Consider the following 19,303-nt stretch of genomic DNA (forward strand, 5'->3'; position numbering starts at 1 on the left):
AATAAATATATGTTTTAAACTAAGGACCAAAAATTTAATAAATAAAAACTGACTTAAAAATTTGAAAAAATACACTACGAGGTTTCAAGACCGATGATGATCACCACAACCCCAGTGAAAGATGCTAGAATTCAAGTCAGCATTCGGGTGTATTGAGGTCTTTTCCTCGTGTTAGCAACATCAGTAATACATATCTTGCATCAATACTGGACTCTTCAACATTTTTGTCTAATTAGATTTTTTACAGCCACAGTTATTTTTCTCTTTGTTTTTGTTACTGTGGAAATTGTAATAAATCACTTGAAACCTAATTAAGTTACGCAAGCAATTAAATGTAAGAACTAAGCTTACCTGAATCACTGCAAAAGTTCGACCTTCAGCTAGTCCTTGTAAGAAACAGGCAAGTAAAGAAATCCCTTTAACATCGATACTACACTTTGCTCCTATGGTTATGAAAACGATGTCAGGCTGATAGCTGTAAGCCAATGGAAGGATGAATCGAAGCACACCAAATACAAAACTGTTTTTCTCATGGTGATCCTTTAAGGAATTAAAAAAAAATACAGTTTAAAGTATTTACTTACTGAGCATACAGTTTTCAAAATTCCATAGTGGTTAAGGAGAAATTAGGTCTTACCTGATAATTTTCTTTCCACTATTCCAGAACCTGTGGGATAGTTGTGTCCATCAACCATCAGGTGGAGGTAGAGAACTGAAAAATGAGCTGAGACATCTCTTTTGGCATCCATTCCAGTCCACCTCCTCAATATTTACGTAGACAAGCAGTAAGGACAGAACAACCTTAAACAACTCATTAATCTAACACTAACCAGATGAGAAAACATGTGTGGACCTCTCTCAACTCTGGACAACTTGCAGAGAGCAAGAGATGTGCAGGAAGCACCATGCAAGGTGACAGTCATTATTTGACCCACTACTTCACACTGACTAACCATCTCAGAAAAAGTGGAATAGTGGGAAGGACTAATGGAAAGAAAATTAATCAGGTAAGACCTAATTTCTCCTTCCATTACATAGCTTCTCACTATTCCTGAACCTGTGGGATGTTTAAAAGCAATCCCTAGAATGGGTGGGATCCTGGCGCCACTGCCCTGAGAACCGAAGCCCGAAAACTGTCTTCCCAGTGCACCACAACATCCACCCTGTAGTGCTTGGCAAAGGTATGCAGCATTGACCACATCCTCACCTTGCAAATATGCACTAGAGACAGTATGGTAGTGTCCAACAGGATGTTGCTCTATACCTCATAGAATGAGCCCACAAGGCCTGAGGAGCCTGCTTCCCCAGAAGCAATAGTCTCCTTCAGCCATCTAGCAATTGTGGGCTTAGAAGCAATAAGGCCAAGCTTCTGCTTACCAAAAAGCACAAACAGTCTGTCCTATTTGCGAAACTAATTTGTGACTTCCAGATACCTAGTGAGGACTCTACGCACATCAAGAAGCTTCAAGGAAGAATACTGAGCCTCTATGTCCTCTCTACGACAGGATAGAAACTCTGCAGATTAGATGAGATGAAATGCCGATACCACTTTCAGAAGAAAGGAAGGAACCACGCACAGGGAGACCCCTACCTCCAAAACGCAGAGAAAGGGGTCCCAACAAGAGTGCTTTAAGCTACGAAACCCAAGTTTATTCAGGGCTTCTACCCTGCCTACTAAACATATTATCTAGGTGGCTTACACAGTACAATCAAGAAAGGGAGGTAGGAGCAGGGGTGGTCTGACAGTGTTTTGGGCCCTTCGGCAATAAGGGCTGTGGGCCCCTAACCACTTATCAAAAGTGTGTAAATTAGATGGAAGCCAGGGGAGAGTGGACCTCCTACTGCTGTGGGCCCATGAGCACAGACCTATTATTCCAATGGTCAGTCTACCCCTGGGTAGGAGAGAAAGGTCAAATAAAGGTCATAAGTTTTAAAGAGGGAGAGGGGACTGAACTACAATCATGACAGTAAAGAAGGGGAAGGGGGGAAAGAGTACATGAGGAGGGGGAATCCTTCGTGCCGATGCAACAGCCATCAAGAACGCTGTCTTTAGCGTAAGATTTTTCAAGGAGGCCTTCCAGAGTGGTTCAAAAGGAGACTTCTGAAGAGCATTAAGGACTAAGGTTCCAATCTGGACACAGTGTACAAAAGGGAGGCTGCAAGTGGCCTGCTCCCCACAAGAATCGAATATCCGAGTGAGCAGCAAGAAATGTCTTCTGTAGTTGGCCCCTGAAACAGGTCAAACCGAACACCAATCCTTTCTGAAGACCACCCTGGAAAAACACTAGGCGTATGTGATCTAAGCAGAGAAGGGAAAAAGTCCGGAATCAGAACATCAGCCCTCAAACGTCCTCCACACCTCGCATACGCTACAGATGTAGAGCATTTCTGAGACTGAAGCAAGGTCACAATGATTGAATCAGAATAACCTTTTTGTCTCAACCAAGCCCTTTCAATGGCCAAGCAGTAAGACCAAAGGGGCATGGATCCTCCACGAGCATTGGACCTTGCTCCAGTAGGCCTTGTATCTGCAGAAGATGGAGAGAACCCCTGTCCAGCAGTCAAATCAGGTCTGCATACTGTGAAGACGAGGCTTCTCCTCCCGCTCTCCAGCAGGCCTCACTGGCCTCTGGCTCCCAAGCAGGACTCCAGCCAGTCTCTTCCCAGTATCCTGAACACTCCAACCTCAAGATCCTGGGCCCCTTTTTCACTCAGGGTGAGCTCCAGGGAATATGCAGATTAGATGCAAATTACTCAAGTCCAATACAGCATATTCATCAATCAGCTCTTTATTCCAGCCCCCCGGCACACTTCTTCCAGCTTAAAACATTATCACAAGCTTCAAACATTTCACAGATCTTCCCACTGAGCCTCACACCCATAGACTCCTGGGCTCAGTGCTAATAGCCTTCTGTCCTCCAGCCCCTGGCTGCTAGTTCCTTGGTCTTCTTACACAGTTCTATATACAACAGATTAACGCAACAGTCTCTCTAGAGCCCAGCCAGTACCTTCAGGGAATCCTCTTTCCTCAGCTGCCAGCTCTCCAGTTCCTTTCTCTTCTCCTTCTTTCCAAACTCAGGCACATATAAAAATGGGTGACTAGCTTCTACACCCCTTTAGGCTCTTCCCCCTAATTCCAGGCAGGACCCAGCCCATAACAACCTTCACCTGTTTCCAACCCAGGACTCTCCCAGGTCCTAGCGACCTCCATCTGGACCTTCCCCTACTGGCTCCCTCTAGTGACGCATCCTAAGCATAAGCATTTCCCCCCATTCCTATGGGAACAGCACCACCTAGTGGCCTACCCAGGATAGGACAGCACCTTATTCTTCACAATACCATGGCCTCTGTGGCCAATCCAGGGCTACGAGAATTATTCGACCACGGTGCAATGCGATCCTTTTCAACACATGGTCTACCATGGGCCAAGGAGGAAAGACAAAGTAGGGCACTGATCCCCATCGAACCTGGTGCTTTCCAACAGCTGAAGAACTTGGGCACTTTGGCATTCCTTTTCATTGCCATCAAGTTCAGAAGCAGAGAACTCCATTGGTCCATTATCAGCTGAAAACCCTGGCTGGATATTTCCCAATTCTCCTTGGTCCTGGGAGTACCTGTTGAGAAAGTACAACTCCACATTCAACAACCCAGCAAAGTGAGCTGTTGACAAGCAGAGAAGATTTCTTTGACCAACTCATTAAGGAGGCCATCTTCATCACCATCAGATGGCTGCGGGTCCCGCCTTGCTTGTTGATATAAGCCAGTGCTGTCGCATTGTTGGAGAAAACTCACACCGGGGCCCCTACCAGAAAGGAAGCAAAGTCATGTAAGGCATTCCACTCTGCCCTGAGCAGCAAGTGATTTATCGACCACAGAGACTCCTATTCCATCTAGGTGTCTTCTGCCAGATGAAACTTGTATGAACTCTCCACCCTTACTTGCTGGTGTCCGTTATCACCACCTCCCACTGTGTTATCGGAAAGGGAGCTCCAACAGTCAAATTCATGGGTGACAACCACCACATACGGCAACCAGTGTCCAAGGAAGATAAAGGTCTTACCTCTGTGACTGGAGACAAGTGGCTGACAAGAGAGTACTGTAGTGGCCACATATGAGCCCTTGCCCATGGCACCACGTCCATCTCCACTGTCATTGACCCCAGAACCTGGACATAGTCCTAGACCCTGGGCCTACCTTGACTGAGAAGAAGATGAATCTGTTGAACCAGCTTCAACCTCCTGCATTCCGTGAGGAAGATCCTCTCCCTTGCTGTGTCGAATCGAACACCCAGATATCTAGTATTTGTGATGGAGTTAGTCTGCTCTTCTTGAAATGAATCACCAACCCAACGACTGCAGAAGTTGGACAACTTCGTTGGTTGCTACCACAGTACCAAAATAGAACATAAGAGTAGCCATACGGAGTCAGACCAATGGTCCATCTAAACTGGTATCCTGTTTCCAACAGTGGCCAAAGTCAGATCACCAAAGTCAGATCACAAGTACCTGGCAGAAACCCAAATTGTGGCAACATTCCATGCTACAAATCCTGCCCGCACCTGGGCACATGCTATATATTAGCACTCACCTCCCACTGACTGGGTCCCACTTGCCTCTGGGCTAGTCTCCCACTCTCAAGTTATTCCCTGCTGATTTCTAGGACACTGAGGCCATACTCCCAGGGGTCCCACAGTTTCTAGAAAGCACTCACGGACCCAAAACACAAACCACCAGGATTTTTAGTCAATCCATGACAGCAGAGCCAATAAACTAATGGGTTTATCGTTACAGTAAAACAGTAAACGTTTGAAAAACCAGTAACATAAGCAATATACTATGTAAAATGAGTTTATCTTGTTGGGCAGACTGGATGGACCATTCAGGTCTTTATCTGCTGTCATTTACTATGTTATGTTACAGAAAGCAATAACAGGTAACTGAATAAAGATCAATATTAAAACTATCTAACACTTGTTACTACCTGGGTAGCACCTGGGGAGTTTCAGGAAATTAACTGCTCACAAGTCTTGAACAGGGTCTCAGGACAGAGATGTTTCTTCTCTGTACTCCCAAGCTGAGCCTAAAGAAAATCCAGTACCTCCTGGCTAGATCTGAACTCCAGGGCCAATCAGAGCCCACGGCACCAACTTTGAAAGTATCTGGCCAACGGTACTTCAAGTTCCCTTTTTTCACAAGGCTAAATTGAAAAAAGAAAGTAATCTCTGCAACAGCTTTAAAACTGAAAACAAACACCATACGCTGGCCAATTAGGAGAAATACACTTCATGAAATTATTATTTACTGTAATTCACAGGCTTGGAAACCCGCTGTTTCGTTACAGATACCTTCTTGTCTCTTGACAGATTTCATTCATCTCAAAGTAACAGTCAGGATGGGAGACTTAGGGGCTCATTTTCAAAACAAAAAACCATTCAAAATCTCAAACCCCATATTTTCTTTCCCATTTTATGGCCTCATGTCATGAGTCTTTGTTCCTCTTTGTCAAAACTAATAACTTTCTATTCATTTTAGGAAGTACTATAACAAATATACCTTTTAAATAATTCTTTCTAACATTCTGTATGTTGAACAGCATAAAAACAGAAAGGGAATCAATGACATGGAGGTAGAGGGGGCTTTTCCAACAATGTTGGATTAGCCTTGTAGTGAAGAAAAAGGAGTGAGCAGAGGCAAGGCTGGAGAAATGGTGAGTAATATGATCAGACAGATAAGCAAAACCAATACAAGAGAAGTAAAAGACCAGAAGGGCAAATTTATACTGAATCCTTAAAAACATTCAACATTTGTGAAATTATCCGAAGACAGGGAAAATACAATCATGCCTTTCTGTGTAAAGAAGAGTGAAGCATTTGTATCTTGCACATATTGAAATGAAGAATTGGATGACTATAGAGTTTAGACAGCATAATCTAGTCAAGCATGAATGAGTTCCACCAGAAGAGTCAAGAATCTGGCAGATGTAAAAAAAAATATTGTTGGTGGTGAAGGTTTTTGATCTGTGAGATGCAAGGGGAAAGAGATAAGAATCAAGAGACACAAAGAAGGTACAAGCAGAGGTGGGAAATGTGAGATCCAATTCAAGGAGTAAGACAGAAGAAATAATATTGAGGGAATTTTTGTTGTTTAAGAAAACGTCTTCCATCTTACAGATATTTCATAGCAAGGCATTAAAGACAACTCAAAAGTTGACATGGTCAAAAAAGGATACATAGAGGACAAGGAAAGAAAAAAGGAAGGGGTCAAATAAAGCCTATAGCTGGATGTCTGGACAAAAGTGGTAATGAAGGATGAAGCTAAGGATTAGATGACCAAAAGATAGAAAAATAAATCAGAAAAAGCCCACCAAATCAAGTACAGCTCTGAAGGCAATTTGAGAGAATGTTTTATTTAATAGTCTTTAAATTCAATTCAAGGCAGATATGTGAAAGGACAAAACATTAATCAGCAGAGAGCAAAATATCTGACTAAATAAGTGAAAATGATTTCAGTGCTATTGCTAAACAGAAGAAATCCATTCCAGGAACAGGAAGGTGCATAGTGATGCTATATACAAGATCATTTGGATTTGAGATTTAAATTTATTCCCCAAATCCGAATTCAAAGTGTGTAAAAAGGGGTATGTGAGTTATTTCCCTAAGTGGACTTACAATTTAAGTTGTACCTGAGGCAATGGAGAGTGAAAGGCTTGCACAATGTTACAAGACGCAGTGGGAGAAGCAAGATTTGTAGCCTGGCTGTTCTGGTTTTTAGCCTGCTGCTCTAACCACTGTGCTACTTTTCCAAACAATTCAATGCATATTTTTAACCAGTAGGTGCATCTTCAAAGTTATGAAAGAAATAAGTGATGGAGGAATCATTGATGATACAAAACAAAAAGGCACACAACTGCTTACAAAACAGTATATAAAAAAAAACAAAGCAGTGGAATCAAATGCATTTATTGGAACAATGCCTGTTTAAAAAAAAAAAAAAAGACACCTGCGAGACAGACAGAGGGAGGAAGGAAAGAATCTATGGTATGGAATACGCAACAGGGAATGTCAGTATCACCTGAAATGTCACTTACTTCACTCCAGCTGAGAGAAATGTGATATTTTGATTTTGCCATTTCTGAGTTTTGCTTCCCACAGATCTTTAGCAGCATGGTTTTTCTGTGGAAAAATAAGTCAAAGCAGATAAGAAGCTATGGGAGTAATTGTATAATTGTGTGCACATATTTTCCTCTTTATGAATTTTGCTGAATTTTCAAAGCAAAACTACACATGCACTTTTGTTTTAAAAATTACCTCAGAAAAACTGTGTACTTAAATTAACCCATAAATTCTGTGGCAAAAAAGGTATATATGTAAATGAATACACTTGAATTTTTAATGTTTGCACGTAAGCGAAAACTGCACTCAACTTCACCCTTAGGAATAGCTCTATTCACTCTGAGTAATGTTATACATTTAGAAGCTGTAAGCTCACTCTTTAACCAGTATATAAGGAGGCCAGCTTTATAAAGGCTCATTTCTACAGGTAAAAGCCCTGTTTCATCCACAGAAATGTGTCTGAAAATTATCCACCCCTTTGTCTCATTCCCCAAGGTGCTTTGTTTTGGTTAAAGTAAAATGTACTTTCTTTATCAGGTAATTTATTTTTGTTGTACATCTTTCCAAGTTCTTTGAAGACAGAGGGAGTCATAAAATTCAGCAAAATATTTTTTGGATGTCTGCTAGTATACATAAATACTATTACTTATCATTTCTAAAGTGCTACTAGATGTACGCAGCGCTGTACATTTAAACTTATGTATTTAACTATTAACAACATTCATGTTTTGTTTTTGAGATTTACCAGTGTCTTGACCGTTACCTACGTCACAGGTCTAAAATATCTTACCCATCATTACTGAAATCTTTTCCAATATCCACATCACCAATAGCTACGCAGAGCACTCTTCAAAAAAAAAAAAAGTAAGTTATATTCTACCTAAAAACTAAGCAGAGTACAATAAAATATAATTTAAAAAACACACATCTCAAAAACATACATACATCTAAACAAATTAAGGAGCGTGCTGAAATGCCGAATATCACTATACGCCAATACTCTACTTCAAGCCACAGGATAAGCCAAAAGAAACAAACAGATCTTAAAAGTTTCTTAAACTGTACTAAATTCGTACAAAGACGTACCCATCCGTGTACGTGTAACTTGTTAGTCTTGCAGCAAGTTAAGAGATATGAAATCAATTTTGTATAGGCTATCTAGGCCACAGAGAAAACGTATATGTGAAGCACATATTTCAAAAACCCAGGTTAGAGTGGCATCTCTTGGGGTTCTGTTCATGTAAATGCCAGTGCTTAAAGGTGTAGGCAGCACATTTTGTAACCTGTATGTGTAGTGCCAGGATTTATGCTGGTAAGTAGCAGATTTTAGAAAATTGCAAGTCCAAGGGGAGCCAATTTTTTGCAGGAGGCTTTGAACAGAGAAGAAAACACAATTCCCTCTTAATCACTTTTCCCAATCCCAGGTTTAAATGAGCAGTTAGCTGATAGTTATGTATGTCTTGAAGTCTCCACTCTGGCATTTACACCTGTTCAAGCAGACATTTATTTTGTTTGCAAATAAAAAAATGCATGTATACGTTAAGGTCCACCCAAACCACATCCCTTTCAAATATGCACATTCTGTGAACGTACACATGTAAGTAGCAGTCTTTCTAAAATCGCTACTTGATCATGTATAGTCATTTAAACATGCAGAAGGCAGTTAACCATTCTAAAATGACCTCCGCAATCACTTGTAAAGGGGTCTCTGCTGATCTGCATCAATTTCACTGACTATTCAGATGTATTATTATTATTATTATTATTATTATTTGGCTCACTTGTATCCCACATTTTCCCAACTTGTGCGGGCTCAATGTGGCTAACAAAGTTGCAAGAGAATTACATAATACAGCAGGATATAATAGTTATATAAAAATTAACAAATACAGTAACGAAGGCAGCTAAATAAGAGAATACGGATGGGAAAACAGGAGCAACAACAGGGAAGCAGACATAAAGCAAAAAGCGGGAAATCAAACAAAATGAAAATAGGGGTTTTAAAGAGTATGGAGGTCTTTGGGATAGGCATTACTAAACAAATAAGTTTTGAGTAATTTTTTAAATGTCGGGTGATCCGTTGTCTCTTTCAGTAGCCTCGGCAAAGCATTTCAGGAGTGCGGGCTGATGAACGAAAAGCAAGAAGCGTAGATTGACTTGTACTTTAGATTCCTGCAGGAAGGATAGTACAGAAGAAAAGTACGAGATGACACCGATGAATTTCTGGAAGGTAAATCTATCAAATCACACATGTAAACTGGTGCTTCTCCGTAAATGATCTAATGTGTTAAGGCGCAGATTATGAATTCAATACTGTCTTTAATGGGTAGCCAGTGAAGACTCTCACGGAGAGGCTGCGCACTATCAAAGCGCGTTTTTTATTATTAAAATATACCACTCAAGAAACCCAAACACAGTAACAGACTGATGGCAGATGACTATAAAGTTCATTTTTTACTTTGGTTTTGTTCAATTTTTATTCAATTTCATGAAAAACTAGTGGAACCATGCCCGTTTCCTCAACAATGAAATGGGCCCTAAGAAGGCTCTCATGTAAGCGTTTTTTTCTCTCTCTCCTCCCCTCCATGTCCAGCGACTCTTCCCTCCCCTCCCCAGCGATTCTCCTCTTCCCTGCCCTCCCATCCGTGTCCCGCGATTCTCTCCTCTCCCTCCCATCCCATCCATCAATTCTCCTCTGCCCTGCTATGCCCTCCCCTTCCCCTCGATGTCTCACGATTCTCTCCTCCCCTCGATTTGTACCTGAACGTTCTCTGGCTGGCTGGCTTCCGTTCGTAACATCCCTCCTGACGTCAGCTCGCCTCCAGCGTTCCCTTCCCTCTCACTGTTCCACCCTCTGACGTCGTTACGTTTTGACACTAGGGCGGGACAGTGAGAGTGAAAGGAACGCTGGAGGCTGGCTGACGTCAGGAGATGTTACGAACCCAGACAAAATCTTTACATAAACAAAACCTGATAAGATCAGGAAAAGTAGATTAGTATAATAAAGAAACCAGAAGAAACAGAAAAATAATTAAAAGAAAGCATATCCTTCCATAGCACTACCAAACTAAAGAAATATGGGGGATGACTTAATTTAGAAATTAATACTACAGAAATGGCAGAAACCTTGCAAAATAGTGTGAACTACTATTATAACGCAATCCTCATCTAGGGTTCATTTTTCCTGTTGTGTATCACTACTTAACTCTCCAGCTTCATTCTCATTCTCCTCCGGCTCCCATTCTCCGTAAGCATCTTCTTTTTTTCTTATACTTATTTCTGCCTACACCATCTCTTCTGAAGACCATTTCAAACTTTCACCACCCTTTTCTAAATCCAAATATTTTACATTTCTCCTGAGTCTTTCCCCATTTCCTTGTTCTTGAATTTCCTTGTTTTTCTTGTATGCATTATTCATACTTCTGAGGTATATGAAGGATAGAATATATCTTACCTGCCCTAATTTTCTTTCCTTTAGTCACACTAGACCAGTTCAATCACTTGTGGGTTGTTGAATGCATCGATCAGCAGGTGGAGATAGAAAACACAGAATTGTGCTGTGGTCATAAGGACCGTGTTCTGCTCCAACAATTCAGTATTTGATAACAAAGCAGTACTCATGTTCAGAACAGATACACTTACTTCCTTCTAAAACCTTCAAACCTTATCCTTTTATGAGTATATACATATAGCAAAAAACATGAAGAACTTTAAAGACCATGACAGAGACATTAACTATATATGTATGAGAGGGAAGGGAGGGTATTTGGACTGGTCTGCTTGGACTAAAGGGGGAAAAACTAGCAGGTAAGATCTAATTTCTCCTTCCTTTGCATCCCCCAGACCAGTCCAGTCACTTGAGGGATGTCTAAAAGCATTCCTCAAGAAGGGGGGGGGAGGGGAGGAGAACAGCAGCTGTTGCCCCAATCACTGACGCTCCTGATACAAGCATGCTGACGTGCCAGGACATCTAGTTTATAATGCTTAGCAAAGGTTTGAAATGAGGACTATGTAACTGCTCTACAAAAATCACTGGCAAAACTGCCTTCAATTCTGATTAAGAAGTTGTGTCCTCTAGTACAAAACACTTTTAGGGTTGTAGGATGCTGCTTCCCAGCCAAGAAAGATAAGCTATTGATGGGCTGAATTGCCTTCCACCATATCTCTGAATGCAAATGTTAAAAATGTGCTCATCTACCAAGCCTCTCACACAGTATGAATAAGGCAAAGCCTGATATCAGAACACAGTGATGGGAGGTTGGGATGGGGCCATGGCCCCCTGGGTGCCAGATGCTGGAGAAGGAAGCGGAGGGGGGAACGCACAATTGTAAACAACAGACCAAGTACTGAAGATTCACAGTACACCACTGCCAGAACATTACAGTTCCTCATGTCCAAGATAGACAACCCTGCATCTATCCTCTTGACTAACTTATTGGCAGGAAAACAACTATCTCAGCCTTCTTTCACTTTGATTACCCAGCCCAAAACAAAAAGATCCTAAGCTCACTTTTGAAATCCAATCGCGATGCTCTGCTTAATTGCAACAGAAGAAGAAACAGAAACTGCGGGCGACAATGCGATCCCATTCCTTACCTGAAAAGAAAAAGCACAGGCAGATTTGTCCTGGTTTGTCCATTTCAATGTTGGCAAAATTCTTTGTAGCAAATGTAACAGATAACAGATCCATTTTCTCACTGTAGGTTTATTTATTTTATTTATTTGTTACATTTGTATCCCACATTTTCCCCACCTATTTGCATGCTACGGGCTGAGTTCAGGTATTCACAATCTCAATTGCAAATATAAATTTGATTGTTTGAACCCTGAACACAGCACCAACTGCAGTTCATTCTCAAACCCTTTTGTGCTGGTACCAAAGTTTAAAGTTAGTTTATGAAATGCAATTAGCTACAATCTCAGTTCTGTGCGTTGTCTGAACCAGGGGATCTCAGTTACTTTCTTGGCGGCCTAGAAAGTGCTCCAGCCCTCCAAGTGAACATCCACTGGAAAGGGGTGAGACTTGGGGGCCTGGGCATGGTTAGACAAAGGACTCAGAAGGGTTTTCTTCTTGTGTGTAAAGTCTAGTGAATAGGGGTTCATCTCGATGCACTTAATTCCCTGGTGGTCCAGTGGATCCCTTCTGACCTCCCAAACCTAAAAATTCTGTGGTGGTCTAGTGGACCCCTCCCCCCCCCCCCCCCAAACCTACAAAAAAATTTCTGGTGGTCTAATGGAAACCCCCCCCTCCCCAAACCCCCCCCCAGTCTAAATTAAATTTTGCAAGCCCGGTTTGCTTTGAGCAGCTCCCCCTAAATGGGCTTCTTTATACCTAATCTGGTTATTTTCCAAAGTAGGGTATTAACCTCATCTCTAAATTATAAGACAGACCAGAATATTATCGACAGATGTGCCATTCAAGCTTTTATTTATATATATTATTGCTGTCCAAAGGCTCATGGCAATGTACATGGAATTTTACAGCGATTGCATCCCTTTTAACGTTCCTTCATAAAGTAAAAAAAGAGCTACAAAGTGAGGCTGCGTTATTAGCATGACTTGAACAAAACATTAACCAGAGCTATGACACTGCAGTCCTCCTTTTCTCTCCCTTTTTGTACAGAGAGCATACTTGTTGCAAGATTTCTTTCAGGAGATCAATATGTTTTGTTATTCGAGAGTTGTTAAGTATTGTACAGCTTATTTTTCTTTGTTTTTAATGTAAGGTGGTGTTTTGGTATAACGCTTTTTTCTCTTGAAATGTTTATTAACTATTGTGATATGCAAAAATAACTTTTAATGACTTTTATTAGGTTGTCAATAGCTTCCATTGTTTGACACTGTCTTTTGTTTTTTTTTCTTTTAAATAAAAAATATTGTTACTTTTGGATTAAGTGCTTGTGAAAGAATGCCAGATTGAGAGCACTGGAAACCAAAGTCCTTTATTTTCTATTTAACAAAAGAGCAGGAAGTGAAACAGGTAGTGGTGCAAGCTTTCTCTTCATTTTTCTGCCAGCAGACATCAACTTTGATTGGTAGAGGGGAGACCTCTAGAAAATGGGGGCGGGGTTGTCAGCAATTCAGTCCACTTATCTGTGCTCTGGCTTCTGCTGGCACCGGTAGTGATGATACATCTGGGAACTGGCCAGAGTCCATTAGCTCATTTCACATAAGCCCCGATGGTTTTTAGGGTGTTAATGATTTCTGGCAACTACTAACCTCAATTACTTTACTGTTTGAAGGCATGATATGATATGGAGCACACACACAAACACATAAGCTGCAATGGAGTCAACTGAAATTAAGATAACCACAAGCCCTTGCAACAAATCTGAGATGCCAATTCAGCTGTAAATGCAAAGACATTCTCTCCTTAGGACCCTATTAGAGTTTCAAAATGTGTTTGACATAGTACCTCATGAATGTCTCTTAAGGAAATTAGAAAATCATGGGATAGGAGGCAGTGTCCTGTGGAGGGGCATAATCGAAAGGGGCGTCCAAGTTTTCCTGAGGACGTCCTCGCAGGACGTCCCAGCGAAGGGGCGGGGAAAACCCGTATTATCGAAACAAGATGGGCGTCCATCTTTCGTTTCGATAATACGGTCGGGGACGCCCAAATCGTGAAATTTAGGTCGTCCCTAGAGATGATCATCCTTAGACTTGGTTGTTTCTGATTTTTGGCGATAATGGAAACTAAGGATGCCCATCTCAGAAACGACCAAATGCAAGCCCTTTGGTCGTGGGAGGAGCCAGCATTCATAGTGCACTGGTCCCCCTGACATCCCAGGACACCAACCGGGCACCCTAGGGTGCACTGCAGTGGACTTCAGAAAATGTTCCCAGGTACATAGCTCCCTTACCTTGTGTGCTGAACCCCCCCCCCCCAAAAAAAAACAAAAAACAAAACCCACTCCCCACAACTGTACACCGCTACCATAGCCCTTATGGGTGAAGGGGTGCACCTACATGTGGGTACAGTGGGTTTTGAAGGGCTCACATTTACCACCACAAGTGTAACAGGTAGGGGGGATGGGCCTGGGTCCACCTGCCTGAAGTGCACTGCACCCACTAAAACTGCTCCAGGGACCTGCATACTGCTGTCATGGAGCTGGGTATGATATTTGAGGCTGGCATAGAGGCTGGCAAAAATATATAAAAAAAAATTTTTTTGAGGGTGGGAGGGGGTTAGTGACCACTGAGGGAGTAAGGGGAGGTCATCCCCGATTCCCTCCGGTGGTCATCTGGTCAGTTCGGGCACCTTTTTGTCGCTTGGTCGTAAGAAAAAAAGGACCAGGTAAAGTCGTCCAAGTGTTTGTCAGGGACGCCCTTTTTTTTCCCCATTATGGGTCAAGGACACCCATGTGTTAGGCACGCCCAAGTCCCACCTTCGCTATGCCTCCAACACGCCCCTGGGAACTTTGGTCGTCCCTGCGACAGAAAGCAGTTATGGACGCCCAAAATCGGCTTTACATTATACCGATTTGGGCAACCCTGTGAGAAGGACGCCCATCCTGCAATGTGTCTTTCGAAAATAAGCCTGGTTAAAAGAAAAGAGTAGAGTTTAAAGGTCAGTATTCTTACTGGGGAAGGGTAGATAGTAGGGTTCCCCAGGGATCTGTTCTAGGACCACCTTTTAACATATTTATAAATAATCTAGAGATGGGAATAACTACTGAGGTAATTAAATTTGCTGATGACACAAAGTTAATCAAAGTTAATTGTGAAAAATTGCAAGAGGACCTTATGAGACTGGGAGACTGGGCATACAAATGGTAGATGACATTTAATGTGAACAAGTGCAAAACGATGCATGTAGGAAACAGGAACGTGATGCAAGGTTCTACATTAGGAGTCACCACCCAAGAAGAAACACACATACATAAACACACACACAAACACACACAAACGCAAACACATAAACACACACACACACAAACACGCAAACACACAAACAAAAACACACACACACACAAACACGCAACACACAAACAAAAACACACACACACAGAAACACACACACATAAACACACACACAAACACACCAACAACACAAACACACACACACAAACGCACACACACACAAACACACACGCAAACGCACACACAAATGCACGCACACACACACAAAAACATACACAGAAACACACACACACAAACAAACACACAAGAAAAGGATCTAGGTGTCATCAATGATATGTTGAAATCCTCTGCTCAGCGTGCAGCAGCAGCAGCTAAGAGAGCAAATAGCATGCTAGGAATTATTAGGAATGGAATGAAGAACAAAACTGATTATTATAAAGCCTTTGACATTGTTCCATGGTGTGACCACAACTCGAATATTATGTGCAATTTTAGTCACCACATCTCAAAATAAATATATAGCAGAATTAGAAAAAAAAAAAGTACAGAGAAGGGTAACAAAAATGATACAGGGGATGGGACGACTTCCCTATGAGGAAAGGTTAAAGAGGTTAGGACTCTTCAGCTTGGAGCATTCGATAGGGTGGGTCACTATTTTACTTGATATTCTTAGAGTCGGGAATGTCTGGTGTGATGTATACTTGCTTCCATGAAAGTGTAGTTACTATGTACTGGAATGGAGAAAAATCTCCAGGGGCGACACTCTCTCCAAAACAATTTAACATAGTACTCAAGGTACTCATAACTATCTCTACACCATAAGAACTTGCTTATTTTCTTATGCTGATGATATTTCTATTTGGCTCCCTGTGTTTAACAGTTTGGAATCAATTTATGGTGCAATATCTCTATGCATCAATAATTTAAAATCATGGGCTACAAGATACATGCTGAAGCTCAATGCTGAAAAGACCAAAATATTGTGGTTCAGCAATACTTTGCACACTATTCCATCTGTGATTCTGCTAGACTTGTCTCAGTCATCAGCAGTTTCACAGGTATCTAACATTTGGGGGATTTTATTTGATTCTGCCTTGTCATTTGAGCCACAAATTAGTAGTTTGATGAAAAGGGTGGTTTTTTTTTTTAATTGAAGCGGTTAAAGATGGGTCGGTCTTATTTTGATTCACATTTTTTTGCACTAGTGGTACAATCTTATACATTGTCGCAGCTTGATTACCGTAACTCATTATATATTGGTCTTCCTAAAAAAACAAACTAGATAGATTATAACTCTTGCAGAATACAGCTGCCAAGATGATTTTTAGGTGTAGAAAACATGACAGAGTTACCCCACTGCTGAATGATTTACACTGGCTGCCGGTGAATGCCAGGATTATATTTAAGGTGTCTTGTCTAGTATTCAAATCTTTACATGCTTCAGCTTCATTATTTTTATATAGCTTATTTCATCATTCCTCAATTGACTTTAAAATTGGAAAAAAATAACAATATTTTGCTTTTTCCTAAAGTTTATTGTCTTGTGTGTAAAAGTCATCATGAAAGATCATATTCATTGCAGGCTGCTAAATATTGGAGACCCAACTAATCCGAGACTCAAAAATTCTTACATGCTCATTTGTAAAAATCTCACGACTTCTCTGTTTGATGAATATGTAATTGTAAACTTAGCTTAAAGTGATTCTGCTTACTTCTCTCATTTTTTATGGATCTACACTAGTTTATGCTTTTCTTGTATTTTATCTGCTGTGAACCTTTTGTAGGAATTCAGCAGTATAAAAGTACTAGATTAGATCAGAAGAGATGGCTGAGGGGAGATAGTATTTTATAGACTTCTGTCATGAATGGAGTGGAAATGGTAGAAGTGAATCGCTTGTTTATACTTTCCAAAAATACAAGGACTAGGGGGCATACAACGAAGCTACTAAGTAATATATTTAGAACAAAATCTGAGAAAATGTTTATTCACTCAATGTGTAATTAAACTCTGGCGTTGCCAGAGAATGTGGTAAAAGCAGTTAGCTTAGCAGTGTTTATAAAAGGGTTGGATACTTTCCTAAAAGAAAAAGTCCATAAGCCAGTAAGATAGACTGGGGAAAATACACTACTTTTTTCTAGGATAAGCACCATAAAATCTGTTTTACTTTTAGTATATTGCCAGGTACTTGTGACCTGGATTGGACACTGCTGAAAACAAGATTGATGGACCTTTGGTCTCAGTATGACAAGGCTTATATTCTAGGTCCAATTACTTTTACATCTTCAAGATCATCTTCTGTGCAAGTAATTCCAAGAGATTCAGAGCTCTGAAAGAACTAGCACACTAACCATAAACAGAAAAAAACAAAACAAAGGACCGTTAATCACAGGGAAATAAAAATAAAAGCAGGGACAGTACTGGGAAGATGAACTTATGGCCTTTATTCAACATCAATTTATGCATCTACTAGTCGTTGAGCCCGTTAAAACGGGCTGGTATTGGGGCTTTCGGAGGTCGACGCTGGCCCCCCCCCTGCGCGAGGTCGCCGCTACCGTCCCCCACCCCCACCCCCGGAGTCGCTGCCGCCAGCCCTCCAGCCGGCCCAGGCCCTCTCTCCGCTACTGAACTTACAGCCATTCGCCGGAACGCAGCAGGGCAGATCAGCTGAGCTGCCGTCGGCCTTCCTTCTCTGCCTGTGTCCCGCCCTCGTGTGACGTAACGTCAGCGAGGGCGGGACACAGGCAGGGAAGGAAGGCGGATGGCAGCTCAGCTGATGTGCGTGCTGCGTTCCGGCGAATGGATGTAAGTTCAGTAGTGGAGAGAGGGCCTGGGCCGGGTGGAGGGCTGGCGGCGGCGACGCCGGGTGGGGGAAGCGGTAGCGGCGACCTCGGGTGGGGGGGGGGGGGAGCAGTAGCGACCTCGGCGGCTTTGCGCAGTTTCCCTCTCTGTCCCGCCCCCGTCATCACTTATTGACGCGGGGGCGGGACAGAGAGGGAAGTCTCTACTGCGCATTTGCGAGTGAGTCGGTCACTCGCCGTTTATATGTTTGATAGACTGTGAATTTGATTTATTATTATGTTTGCTTTTTAAACTATTCTGAATGATTTTATCAATGTATGAAGTTATAGGTACACAAATTTGGTTTATGCAGTGCAGAAAGGCATTTGGACCAAGCCACAGCTAACACTATAAAGAAATCACAGAGAAACGTGGAGCACGATACCTGCTTTTTCAGGATCTTGGTTAAAAGGCTCAGTATTTTTCCCACACAAACATAGACTGCTTCTTCCTTCACATGCATCACAGCAAAGTTACTGTAAAAATTCAAAAACATTTAGAGGGACATTATTGATATGTCGACCAAATCTGATTTTGGAGGTTCTATTTTATTTATTGACATTTATAGCCCACATTATCCTACATAGGCTCGGGTTCAATGTGGCTTACAATTCTATTACTAAAACATTTACCCTCCTGTTTACAAAGCCGCGCAGCAATGCCGACACAGCCCATTCAAAGTGAATGGGCTATGTCGTTATTACTGCACCAGCAGCTGTTAGCGTGGCATAAGAGAAATATGATGAAACAGAAAACATTATAGCAAGCTCATATAGTAATTACATGGTTAGGAGAAATATCATTCCTGCACTCAAGGTATTTTGCTCACTTTCCATTAGTAGATATTTTCTCATGTATTTTACGGAAAATCAATTAGTTTTTCTCACATCTGATTTGTTTCAGGAGGGAGTTCCATAGTTTGGTACCCTGATAAGTAAAGCCTGCTGTAAAAACAGATTTATAAACTACTTTCTTACAACTGGGGAACTGAAGGAGTAAGTAATCTCTGACCCCCGGGGTTGAATTTCATAGAGGAAGCTTCACTAGAGGCTACATATGCTGTGGTGCCAATCTGGCTTTTATTAGGAGCCAGTGTAGTTTCCAGAGCAAAGGTGTTGCCCTCCTGAACTGTGGTGCCTTGCAGACTAAACGTGCTGCCGTGTTTTGAGATGTTTGTAATTTTCAGTACTATTTCTTTAAAACCTACGTAGACAGCATTACAATAGTCGATCTGTGACAGTACCAAAGATTGTACTAAGCTTCTGAAGATCATGTTGGAAAAAAAAAAGAGAGATCTTATTCTTTTTAATTTCCACAGAGTTCTGAAAATTCTTGGGGTTCAAAAGTTAGATGCTGGTCAATAATTACTCCCAGGATCTTCATACTAGACTCTAATGGATAGCACTTATAAGGAGTAGTGTGGAAAGGGTTAGTTATGGCCAGAAATTTAGTTTTATCTTGTTTAGTTTGAATTTAAACACATGTTCAAATTT

The 19,303-nt window shown here is 41.5% G+C and overlaps 1 protein-coding gene across 1 annotated transcript in view; it reads right to left on the reverse strand.

Annotated features, from left to right (window-relative positions):
* Positions 1 to 19,303, reverse strand: part of HDAC10 (histone deacetylase 10) — a 58,396-nt gene that overhangs the window by 4,493 nt on the left and 34,600 nt on the right. Inside the window, 5 exon segments of the mRNA XM_030216650.1 lie at positions 352 to 540; positions 7,087 to 7,171; positions 7,902 to 7,958; positions 11,622 to 11,707; positions 18,196 to 18,286. Coding sequence (XP_030072510.1) covers positions 352 to 540; positions 7,087 to 7,171; positions 7,902 to 7,958; positions 11,622 to 11,707; positions 18,196 to 18,286 — 508 coding nt within the window.

This window comes from Microcaecilia unicolor, chromosome 10 (assembly GCF_901765095.1).
Source record: "Microcaecilia unicolor chromosome 10, aMicUni1.1, whole genome shotgun sequence".
Lineage (NCBI taxonomy): Eukaryota > Metazoa > Chordata > Amphibia > Gymnophiona > Siphonopidae > Microcaecilia > Microcaecilia unicolor.